The 12,629-nt window shown below is 40.8% G+C and overlaps 1 protein-coding gene across 1 annotated transcript in view; it reads left to right on the top strand.

The window, feature by feature from the left end:
• The first annotated feature begins 973 nt into the window (after window positions 1-973).
• MANBA (mannosidase beta) overlaps window positions 974-12,629 on the top strand; it is a 59,505-nt gene continuing 47,849 nt past the window's right edge. Inside the window, exons 1-4 of the mRNA XM_026672706.2 lie at window positions 974-1,356; window positions 9,110-9,204; window positions 9,458-9,563; window positions 11,675-11,845. Of these exons, the coding sequence (XP_026528491.2) occupies window positions 1,135-1,356; window positions 9,110-9,204; window positions 9,458-9,563; window positions 11,675-11,845 (594 nt within the window). The 5' untranslated portion in view covers window positions 974-1,134. The remainder of the gene's footprint in view (window positions 1,357-9,109; window positions 9,205-9,457; window positions 9,564-11,674; window positions 11,846-12,629) is intronic.

Genomic DNA, 12,629 nt, shown 5'->3' with positions numbered 1-12,629 from the left:
AAAAGGTTGGCGACCCCTGATCTAGCCCAATGTCCCGCCAAGTATGAAAACCCTACACCATTTTTGACAAGATGGCAGTCCGGTCTCTTCTGGAAAGCTTCCAGTGATGAAGCTCCCTCAACTTCAGAAGGCCACTTCTGTTCCATGGGTGGATTGATCTCTCATTGTCAGAAAACTTCTCTTTATTTCCAGGTTGAATCTTTCGTTGACCAAAGGTGCTTTTTCAGAAGGCAACTGAACTTTCTTGGTTTTTTCTTTTGGAGAAGTTTCGCTACTCATCCAAGAAGCTCCTTCAGCTCTAACAGGATGGTGGGGAATGAAAGGATTCTCCTTGACCAGTTTCCCTCCATTATTCCTTGCCTGGCCTGAGGGTGCTTTGGAAAATAGCTTGACCCCTTCCCTCTGTGTCACAGCCCCTCAACTATTGGGACACTGCTATCATGTCTGCTCTGGTCCTTCTCTTCACTACACTAGCCAACCACAGTTTCTGCAACCGTTCTTCATATGTTTTAGCCTCTACCTGTATGCCTGTACAGAGTTTTAGATTCCCGTTTTATTATTTTCCTTCAGAGTATATTTTTAAAGAAAAAAAACATATAAATGGCTTCCCTTCTATGACAAGTAAAGACAAATTCCAAAATGATCTAACATTTAAAACAATTAAATCTACATAATTATAATACATATTATAATACAATTATAAAATAATATAAAATATATTTAGTAGTAGTAGTAGCAGCAGCAGTAGTAATTACTACTACTACTATTACGAATAATGATAATAATGATAATAATGATAATGGGACACTGCTATCATGTCTCCCCTGGTCCTTGTCTTCGCTAGACTAGCCAGGCCCACACCTCGGTCCGACTTTTCTCCCCAACTTCCGAACGCGTTTGGCAGTCGCGTGAAGCGAAAGCGCCGGCCTTCCTTTGCAGCGGCCCGGAGGCGCGCAGGCGTATTTCTTCCCCTGCGCGGAGGCCAAAGGCGCACGGGAGTTTTCGCTTTTCCGGGGAAAGCTCGGTTAACTTTGCTCCCGAGACTGGGAGGTTCTCCTTCCCGCTGCGCCCCCATCGGTCTCCCCCACCCCCGTCTCTTCTGCCAGCAGCCTCTGACTGTCGGCAGAGCCGAGGATGGAGAGCGGGCACCGCCTGCTTGCGCTGGCGGTTCTGCTGCTCGCCCTGTTCGGGAGCGGCTTCCCGCTCGGTTCCAGTTCGCCGAGCCCCGCGGGAGGAGCAGCTGTGCGCAGCCTGCGGGGCCCCTGGCGCCTGAACAACGCGAACGGCTCGCTGGCTCTGAAAGGCGAGGTCCCGGGCTGCGTGCACACCGCCTTGTTCCGGGAGGGTCTCATCCAGGTATTATTGTGACGGCTTGGCGCGCGTTGGAAAGCAGGTGGTTGGCGGGACGTGCCTCGCGAGCCCAGATTGTGGTGTGTGTGTGTGATAACTGTGGTTCACTGTATCCTGCGACAGTTGTAACTGTCTATTTAGAGTGGCAAATTCGGGCTGAATTGTCCCTAACGGGATGCTCTTGGATTTGACAGAGATGGTATAATAAGGCCTCGAGCAAGACTTATAAATCACTAGAAGATCTCCGAAGTCCCTCCCAGCCATGTGATTCAGAAGTTGCCAAATGAAAACTATTTCAACTTATGCAACAAAAAACAAGAAGGATGGACGCTTTTTTCAGGGCTGAGTGAGGCTTTCTATGAGCCCAACCCAATGTTCTGGTGCCTTAGATGGATAAAGACCATGTATTCTGGAGCTTTGTGTTTTTCCTTCTTTCATTGCTGCTTAAGTTGCTCCACTGATGTGCTCATCTCTGCAGGCGTTGTGTGTTCTAGGTTTGATGGAATTTGCTGGAAGCTTCATTCCACCACCAGCCAGTACATTCATTTCTGAAATGTATTTGAATATAAATATGTTATCCATTGCTTCCCATGCAGAATTAATTGGTTTTTGTGTGTAAGGGACATTACTTCTTTCTGTCAGTGATATCTATCTTAGGCCTAAATGGGGCTGTATCTTTCCACCTGTTAATATTGATGCATATATTATATATATTTATGATAGGATATGATATATGATATATTATTATATTATATATTATTATATTATATATTATATTCACACATAACATTAAGTCAACGATAACCAATCTTTTCCTTGGTGCATAGTTTTTATTTGTTTTAATAACCAATGCCTGTAATACTTTAGCTCACACCAGAAATCTAAAAGGCTCCTAATCAAGGCCAGCTTCATTGTATCCTTTTGTTGTGAAGCCTGCAGTCCCGATTTTGAACTTACTTTACAGGAGACAGGTATAGAATTGCATTCTAAATAGGTATTGCCTCGTTTGAGCATAATGGTAGGGATTAGGAATCAAACACATGTTAATAGGAAGTAAACAGACAGATCTTTCAAAAGTAATGATTTTCCACAAATTCATCTGACAATTTCTGCTTGATGATTGTGGCAGTTGGTATCCTATTGTACAAATTATTAAAAGTATCCTGGGGTACTTTATTAGGCGCTGCTAAGCATTTCATGAAGGCTGTTGAAGCCGTTCAAGGATAGTGGAATGAATGACTCACATTTCAAGGCTTACCTTGTAATGGAATAGTTCAGGATTTGAAGTCTATTTCTGAGAAAGGGTTAGGCAGCAATTTCATTGAGAGCTGGACACTTCTATTAAGTGCGCTCGGCAGTTTCCATGTGAATATGCGGCAGGGAGCATGTCTGCATTTTCTTTTGATTCCTGAAACCAAACTGTGAGTGCTGAATTCTCTGTATTTGCACTGAAACCAGATTCTAAACAAGCTACCAGATTTTTTTTGCCAAGTAAAACCTCACAGTGACTGTCTAAGTGTGTTAAATTAAGTCTATGCATGAGTGTGCATATATTCATCCACATGCTTATTTATCTGAATAAATTCTACCACTTCCTGTGTGACTGAATTACACAGGTCATAGAAGTTGTTTTATCACTCAAATTTCATTTGATGGTCTAAGATACAGGTGTCAAACTCGCTGTGTCATGTTGCCATCATGTGACGTATCACATTGTTTTTCTCTTTGCGGAGCTGGGGTGGCGTGACACACCTGACCCGCGGGCTGCCAGTTTGACACCCCTGGTCTAAAATATATAGTTGAGCTTTAAGTGACTTATTTCTTCCTATATCCAGCAAAGAAAAAAAATTACATAATCAACCGCAGTTAAAGGCAAAACAGGAACTAATGCAGAAGTACAAGTAGTCCTCGTTTTATGACCACAATTGAGCCCAAAGTTTCTGTTAAGTGAGATATTTGTTAAGTAAGTTTTGCCCCATTTTATGACTTTTCTTGACACAATTGTTAAGAGAATCAGTGCAGTTGATATGTTTGTTAAGTGAATCTGGCTTCCCCATTGACTTTTCATGACGATATGGACACATGGACACAGCGATAGTCATAAGTATGAACCTGTTGCAAAGCATCTGAATTTTCATCACATGAACATGGGGATGCTGCAGAGGTCATAACTGTGAAAAATGGTCATAAGTTACATTTTTTTCAGTGCCACTGTAACTTTGGGTCACTAAATGAACTGTTCTAAGTCAAGGACTAACTATATTAGATTTACATAATTTGCTAGATTTCCATGAATTAGTCCATCAAGAAAAGCAGTTGCTTAAGAGTCATCTGTGTTATATGTTCTAATAATTCAGGGCTAGAGGGACCAATACTGTTTGTCAGGGCTTAGCAAATTGGACAAGCTTTAGAGCAGGGGTGTCAAGCTTGATTTCATTGAGGGCTTCATCAGGATTGTGTTTGACCTTGGGGGCTGGGGTGGGTGTGGCCATGGTGGGCGTGGCCAGCTCAACATTATTTGTGTTGGGGGCACCTGTGTTGGCCTGAGCACTCTATGAGTGAAGACATACTCTCAAATTCCGTTTTGGCTGTGATGGCCTCCTGCAAACCTCTGTCAGCGAAAACGGAGCTCAAGAGAGCTGCATGCAGCCCGAGCTCTATTTTTGCTGGGAGAGGCACTGCGGGCCAGTCCTTTGCTGTTTCTAGGGCAACCCCGCGGGCTAGATCTAAGCATCCCACGGGCTGGATCCGGCCCCCCGGGCCTTGAGTTTGACACCCCTGCTTTAGAGAGACTGTCCTACTATGAGCAAGTGAGAAGGGAGCAGGTTATAATCAGTTGCAAATCCATCTCATGTAAAACTGCAACTTGGATATAATTATAGTAAAGATTAATTAATTAGATAATTAAATTAAAAAATAGGTTTTTCTGCTTATCCAATAATGGATTTTTTCTTTTAAACTCTTTTTCTATGTAAGTTCTTAAAAAAACCAACACACATTATTTCAGAACACTTCCTTCTTTTTCTTTTCAGGTGAAACCTAAAAGGGTATATTGTGCACTGTTGATAAACAGAACTAACATCTTTGTCCTTTAACACATTTGATTGCTCTCCTTTTTTTTAGCCTCATGATGTTTGTAAAATCTAATCCAACACTTCCTTTCCTGTTTACATTTTTTCCTGAAACCAAGCATATGCTTTAATGGCCCAAGGAATTTGGAAAATGCATATATGCTATATATTTATGTATATATTTTTTAAAATGTTTCTATCTTGGAAATTATTTTATGCAAGATAAGCCATAAATATTGGTTTAGAACAGCGGTGGCTAACCTTTTTGGGCTCCTGTGCCAAAAATTATGTGCACGCTTGCATGCCAGCACCCAGAAGGCAATGTGTGCCTCCCCCACAACCCCTGCGCATGCGTGTACAATCCTCCCACGCCCCCCCTTACCTGCACTGTGCCTCACAGCTGATTTGAGGCCTTTTTCGGCCTCCCAGAGGCTTGAAAAAAGCCTCTGCAGACCGAATAGGCCTGTTTCGTCACTTCCAGTACAGGAAGTGACAGAACGGGCCTATTCCACCTGCAGAGGCTTTTTTCAAACTCTGGGAGGCCGAAAAAGACCTCAAACCAGCTGAAAATCAGCTGTGAGGCACACGTATGCACAGTGAGGTAAGTTTGCCTGCGGCTTGCATGCCGGCACAAATGGCTCTGCACGCCACTTATGGCACGCGTGCCATAGGTTCGCCATCACGGGTTTAGAAGGTAAGAAGACCTGTTATTTTCAGCAAGTCCTTGGCTTGAAAGCCATGAAGGCCAAAGCAATAAAAAGCAACAAAAAGTCAGGAAGAAAACATAACAGGTTTAAGCAAGGAACTGAACAATCATTCAGTTTAGAGTGGCTTCATTCTAGCTTTCAATAACCATTTTTATGTAGCTACTTCATGTTGTGTGAGAAACTTCAATCAAGTTAAGCTGTGTGATATTGGAGGACTGAGATTTGCTTCCTAGAAAGTCTAACAATTTCCATTTTATATTTTCATACATTGAACTTGCAATCAAATGTAGGTTAGTTTGCTCTGTTGGTTGTGAAATGTGGACGTTAAAAAAAAGAAGACAGGAAGAATTGGACTCATTTGAGCTGTGATGCTGGAGAAGGCTCCTGCGTATTCCTTGAACAGCAAAGGAGACTAACAAGCTGGTACTGGAGTGCGTAACACCAGACACGTCACTGGAAGGCGAAACTGCATCTCACTTTGGCCATGTCATGTGGGAAAATTCACGGCATTATGTTTGGAAGAGTTAGTTGTAAAAGGAAACCAGGCCATCAAAGAACACGGCTGGACACCATCAAAGCTGACATCAGCCAGAGCATAGAACAACTCAAATAAATAGTTCAAGGTCGGGAGATGTGGAAAGATTTGGCCCATAGAATTGTGAAGAGTCAGACTTGACTAAATGGATACCATCATCCCAATTTCATGTACATAATGTTGCTTGGTGACCTCATACAGGTGGCCATATAAGGGATTGGTTTTGTCTGTACAGAATCTCCTACTGTTCAACTATGTTGAATGTCCCTGCGTTCTAAAGTTAAGGGAAAATGAGATTAAAAAACCCCTCCATATTCACTTTTTCCCCACAGTGTCAATTTTATGCACTTCAACCATATTCTTTCCTGTTTGCAATTTTTTTTCTCAGCAAAATACCGTAGGGCTCAAATATAATTCCCTTTTCTACCATAGGTAATTGATCATTTTATTGGCCTTGTTTTGTTGTCATCATGAGCAATTCTGCATTTTTGAGACTTTACCAAAGCTGAATATTAAATAGAACAGATAATTTCCCTGCATGGTAGGTGGTCTATGTTTAATGATCTATGCCTATGGCTACAAACTACACAGCATAGATACACTCATTTCTATTTGTTGCCTGAGTTGACATTGTAGTGCATTAGCAAGGCAAATTATCTGCTTATAAAAACATTGGAAATTACTTCTATAAATTACCCATTTCTTCACAGTAGGTGGCTTATCTTTCTGATTAATCAACTAATGTCAGGTTGCTAACTCTTCTGGTTGTGCTGAGACCTGCCAGTACAAGTTACAGCTGCTTCCTTCCTCATGAAGTTGCACAAATTGATACTCTGAATGTATAGTAGCTGATTCTACCGAGAAGTCATATGAACATGCTTTAAATAACACTGGGCAGTTTCAAAGTTTGAAAGGGAAAAAGTCATTCAGAGCATTCATGCAGTGTTCAGTATCAAGTGTTGGCTCCTCTTAAATGTGATTTGGGGGATCATACAGCATGTGTAGAAGACACATTTTTTTAAAGCAATTGCTGATGAGGGTTACATGAGATCCCATGTGTTGGAAGAAATATCCATCTGGTTCAGTTCCAAGTGGGAGAAAGATACTGGAAACATGCAGGTTGATTGGAAAGATAGTTTATTGATGAACAGAGCCACATGGGTTTGAAGTCCTGGATAGCTGACCACATGGGGTAGAGAGTGAGGGTTATTTATAACTTCTCTGGGCTTTGAACTTGAGCTTCCTGTTCCTGTGGAAAGAGCATGTATTCTATTGGTTGCTGTCAGACTCCCATCCTAGGAGTTTGTCTGAGATAAGTTTGGTTGAAGCCTGGGTTGATGTAATGTCCTTAGGAGGTTTTGCAATGCAGTGAGCCATGCTGCTAGACGGGTTAATCCTATTATGTCCTGGAGCTGGAGGGTCATGTCTTAATTCCATCACCCTGGAGCTGAAGGTCTTTTGTGTTGTAGATAGGCTTGCCCAGTCCATCTTAATGGGCACCACATATCTGCTGGGGGGCAGGGAGCTGGGGCTCTGAGTTTCTGTCTCCCTTAAGATTTCCATTTCTCTTTTAGGGGAAATATAATATTCTGCCTTTTTAATGTTTCCTAAAATATTTCACTCTTCTAGGAGAGGGGTAGGTGCTAACTTTCTACACATGTGTGCATTAAATCAGTTTTCAGATGTGGATCATTATACAAATTTAATAAGTGGGACCTATTACAAATTATTGGCCTTCCAAATCTTCTTATAATTAGGACATAGAACTGCCCCTTCTGCCCAATTTTTCTCCTCATTTGTCAGAGTAACATACTATGTCTATTAAGCATGTGTGATATCTCTACTACCTGGTGCTAACATTTACAGCTTGATTGCCTAAATTGTTATGCCTACATTAGAAGACATGCTTGAAGACTTATTTGTTATATCGTTATTATCGGAGTTGAATGCAGTCTGCTTGCTCTCTGTTTTCATCACATTTGTCAATATTTTGCTGGTTGATTTGGATATATGGAAAGTTTGTCTCTTTTATTTAGCCTTGAAAATTGCCAGTTTGGTGATTCAAAACAACATTGACCACATCTGATAACTACAGCATGCCACATCTGATAACTACAGCATGTCGAGGAAATGCTTTGTCTGTAACACTCCTGTGACTTATAAATCTATGAGGTGATTCAGGATTGGGTTTGAATATTAAATTGAGATAAATTAAAGAACATGTACATCGAAGGAAGCCTCATTCCAATTCTTGTCTCTATCCTGTGCAATTCAGGTGATTTCAGGGAAGGGATTACTATTGTATATATGAGAAATGTTCTTCTTTTAGGTGTTGACCTCTAAGACACCAAGAATATGCATTGTATGCATTGATACACAATCCCTTACCCACCCAAATTAGCTTTCTAGGAAGATAGTATTCTGTGTGCCAGAGTAATACTCCAGTAAGTTCTGGGTCTTGCATAGACCTTCGGACAAGGTGAAAATGCAGCCTTATGTATTAATTGGAAGTTGTCTACTTGTTGATGACCCAAGTCAAGCACAACAAGCATTTTGTGAATGTTCAAGCCTCTCCCTCTTCATGGCAACCATTTTGTGAGAACAACAACGGGCTCCTTGAAGTCCACAAATGCAAAAAAGATGCCTGCCTCTGCCTAATAGGAACTAATACAGTAACTATAAACTGGGTGCGTGCATGTGTGATGGGCATAAATTCTAGCCAACCTCTGCCTCGTACACTCCATTTCTCTTAGTACAGTCTCATAAAAGAGATTACAGTAGTAGGTTTTGCTTCTATTTTTGTAACCATAATTGTAACCACAATTCTTCCTACATCCAACCTTAATCTTAATCATGATTTGTTGAGATTATCAACTTAAAATGTTTGAAGTTGGCATATTTCAGCAAATCTATGTTCTTCAGATTAAAATTATCTTAATTGCCAACCTTTGGTTCTGCCTGGGGAGTTTTAATGCAATAAATTACTGCATGGCTTAGCAATGTCAATTTCAGTCCCAAATGCCACTGTAACTTAAGGACTGCTTGTAACCATAAATTATTGTTTGTCATTGATGTGTAGTGACTGTATCTAATATAACCCATGGATAGATTTTCTTGGAAAAGTCAAATTAAAAACAGTGTTCATTTATTTTTACTTTATTTTTACAGTATTGTTCATGACTTTGGAGAGTAATAAATAAATTCTAATTTTGTGAAATGTCCTAATCTAATGAATTAACTGGATGTGAATGTAGAATCCTCTCTTTTATTGAGCAACAGGTAGCAGGGATGAGCGAAAGCAAAACAGGCATTAATGCTCTTACCTTAGTTAATAGCTGTTTGCAATTTCCTGTGCCAGTATCCTTTAAAACATTTCTATATAATGTATTTCACTACTCAATTTTAAGCTTTTGTTTGTTTCTTTGTTTCATGTGGCTGGTTTGTAGGATCCTTACTATAGATTTAATGATCTGGCATACAGATGGATCTCCTTGGATAACTGGACATATAGCAGAACATTCAAAGCTCCGTTTAATATCAGGTGTGTGATAAAACTGAATTTAAGATTACTAAGGTTTAAACTGCACATTGCATTTATCTAGGAATAACCCCACCTGAACACACCTTTGAACAGGAGAATTGCTGATCCAGGTACTGGTCTATGAGTCACCTAACCTATTTCGCAGATTTGTTGTAATGATAGAATTTGGGAGTGGGGTTACAATTTTAATGAAGGAATGTTAATATAACAAATAAAATGATTTAAAATTCTGTTTTTATTATCTTTTCTGCAGCACATGGCAAAAAGTGATTTTGGTTTTTGACGGGGTAGATACGGTAGCACAGATTGTGGTCAATAACATAACTGTTGGAAAGACAGATAATATGTTCCAGACGTATGTGAGTATCTTTTTTTTTTTTTTTTTTTTGCATTGTGCTTCGTTAAAGTCACAGAAGAGAACAAACATAAAAATATCTCAAATTCAGGACATTTCAAATTTTTTCAACTTGCAGGAACTAAGATTTCAGCAAAAGAGTGGTCAATGTCTGGAATACTCTACCTGAGTCTGTGGTTTCTTCCCCAAACTCCAAAAACTTTAACCTTAGATTGTCTACTATTGACCTCACCCACTTCCTAAGAGGTCTGTAGGGGGCATACATAAGCGCACCAATGTGCTTACCGTCCCTGTCCTATTGTTTCTTTTTTTTCTTATTCGTATCCATTTCATGTATTCATAACTATATTTATACTTATACCTGTTATCTTATAATCGCTTGACAAAATAAAATAAATAAATAAAATTATTGAACTCAGGTTCAATAGTTTAACTCAGGTGTCAAACTCAAGGCCCACAGGCTGGATCCGGTCCATGGGGTGCTTAGATCTGGCCCGTGGGGCCACCCTGGAAACAGCGAATGACCAGCCCACATGCTTCTCTAGTGAAAACGGAGCTTGGGAGCGTTGAGGTAGAGGGTTGCAGGAGGCCATCTCAGCCGAAAACGGAGTTTGCAAGGGCCGCACGTAGCCCTCCCAAGCTCTGATTTCTCTGGCAGGGGGTTGCAAGAGACTGTCCCAGCTGAAAATGGAGCATGTTTTCACTGGCAGAGTGCTCAGGCCACCACAGGTGCCCCTGACACGAGTGATGTCAAACTGGCCACGCCCATCCTGGCCATGCCCACGCGGGGCCCCCAAGGTCAAACACAACTCCGATGCAGTCCTCAATGAAATCGAGTTTGACGTTCCTGGTTTAACTCAAGATAGTAACTCCCAATGCAGTGTGTAATATGTTACAGTTGTCCTAAAGAGGTTTCTGTGATTGAGAAAAGAATATATACATTTGATGTATTTTGCCTCGTTCATAGGATGCAGGCAACATGCAACACCCCCCCAACCCCCGATTGGCAGAAAAACTTTTGTGCAAAGACCCAGTTCCTGGTGCCCAAAAGGGGGCCACTGTTTTAATCTCATAAATCTTTGGGGATGGACCATTGTAATTTGCTCCCCGCTCCTGCAGATGGGAGTGATAGTCAACACAAATTGTATTTAGAATAGATATATCCATGGGGAAAAAAACCATGCACACACTATTCTATCCCTTCAACTCAAAATGAAACATCGGCCCTTATATACAGATTGCATTCTGGGGACTCAAATTGCAAAATGAGTAATTTCCTGGTGATGAGAATGGAATTTCTGTGTATGAATGCAACTCCACAAATACACTCAACCTGTATTTGGGCATATTTAATTGATTAAATCTGGGCCACTTAGATTTCTCATCCAAGTCTCTATGATACAAATTACCTTCTTTAATCACATTGACATAATAGATCATAAATCATCGATTGGAAAGGACCTAAGAGGTAATCACATCCAACCTTGTCCATAATGTAGGATTCACTATAAGCACCTTCTCCTCCAGATTGATGATTGTCCAAATGTTTTATTGCAGATTAATTTGATGTTCAACAGCAACATCATGAAATGAGTAAGGCAATCAGTAACTATCTGGGTCATCACTAAGACGGGGTAATGTGGCACTAGGAACAGCTCTTAGGTACTGTATCTCTTATGTTCAAAAAATACTGTATAATAAGAGGGTAGAAATGGGAGCGCAAGACTCTCATTACCTTCCTTAAACTATCTCTGCAGAAAGCTCAGCATTGCTTGAAAAGCACCTCTTCCAGTTACATCACTGTCAAATACAGGGCCGATCAGCAGCTAATGAAGCTGCTGTTGCTCTTACCCAGAAGGTTTGCTATGATCGGAGCAGAAAAATATTTCCCTGGAGTTCCTTTGTTTCGGAGAAATTTGAAGATAATCGTACAGCAAATCATCAAATCATCCATATTTCTTAACAGTGCCCACATATGTGGTATATATCTAAAAACAGAAGAATCCAAGTACACATAACTTGAAACAACACACAAATGAATCTGTGCACAAGAGTAATTCATGCATTTTGTCTATAATCACCCTCTTTCTCTTTGTTGGTCTATCCCTAAAATAGAAATTTGATGTTACTGATGTGATCAAGGAGGTCAACACAATCGAAGTTCATTTTTTGTCTGCTATTTTGTATGCTGCACAACAAAGTAAAATTCACCAAGCCTACAAAGTGCCTCCAGAATGTCCCCCACCTGTGCAAAAAGGAGAATGTCACGTGAATTTCATCAGAAAGGTAATACTGCTGTGTGCATGTAGGTTATAATGACAATGATCTGAAGAAATGAATCCTACAATTGTCCTTTGCTAACTGAACTCCATTACTTAAATATATCTATTATCATTGTTAGTTGCAAAGTTGTGTCCGACCCATCATGACCCCATGGACAAAGTTCCTCTAGGCCTTCCTGTCCTCTACCATCTCCTGGAGTCCATTTAAACTCATGCCAACTGCTTCAGTGACTCCATCCAGCCACCTCATTCTCTCTCGTCCCCTCCTTCTATTGCCCTCAATCTTTCCCAGCATTCGGCTCTTCTCCAGTGAGTCCTTCCTTCTCATTAGGTGGCCAAAGTATTTGAGTTTCATCTTCAGGATGTGGCCTTCTAAAGAGAAGTCAGGGTTGATCTCTAGGACTGACCGGTTTGATCGCCTTGCAGTCCAAGGGACTCGCAGGAGTCTTCTCCAGCACCATAGTTCAAAGGCCTCCATTCTTTGGCGCTCAATGTTTCTTATGGTCCAACTTTCACAGCCATACATTGCAACTGGGAAAACTATAGCCTTGACTATACACACTTTTGTTGGCAGAGTGATGTCTCTGCTTTTAAGTATACTGTCTAGATTTACCATAGATTTCCTCCCCAAGAGCAAGCGTCTTTTAATTTCTTGGCTGTAGTTCCCCATCTGCGGTGATCTTAGAGCCCAGAAAAATAAAATTTGTCACTACCTCCATTTCTTCCCCATCTATTTCCCCATCTATTTGGAATTGAGAGTGTTCTTAATGTTAAATTTCAAGCCAACT

Source organism: Notechis scutatus, chromosome 4 (assembly GCF_049901735.1).
Source record: "Notechis scutatus isolate UNSWTSFEM ecotype Mainland chromosome 4, rNotScu1.2, whole genome shotgun sequence".
In the NCBI taxonomy this organism is placed as follows: Eukaryota; Metazoa; Chordata; class Lepidosauria; order Squamata; family Elapidae; genus Notechis; species Notechis scutatus.
This window is presented reverse-complemented; position numbering and strand designations above follow the sequence as displayed.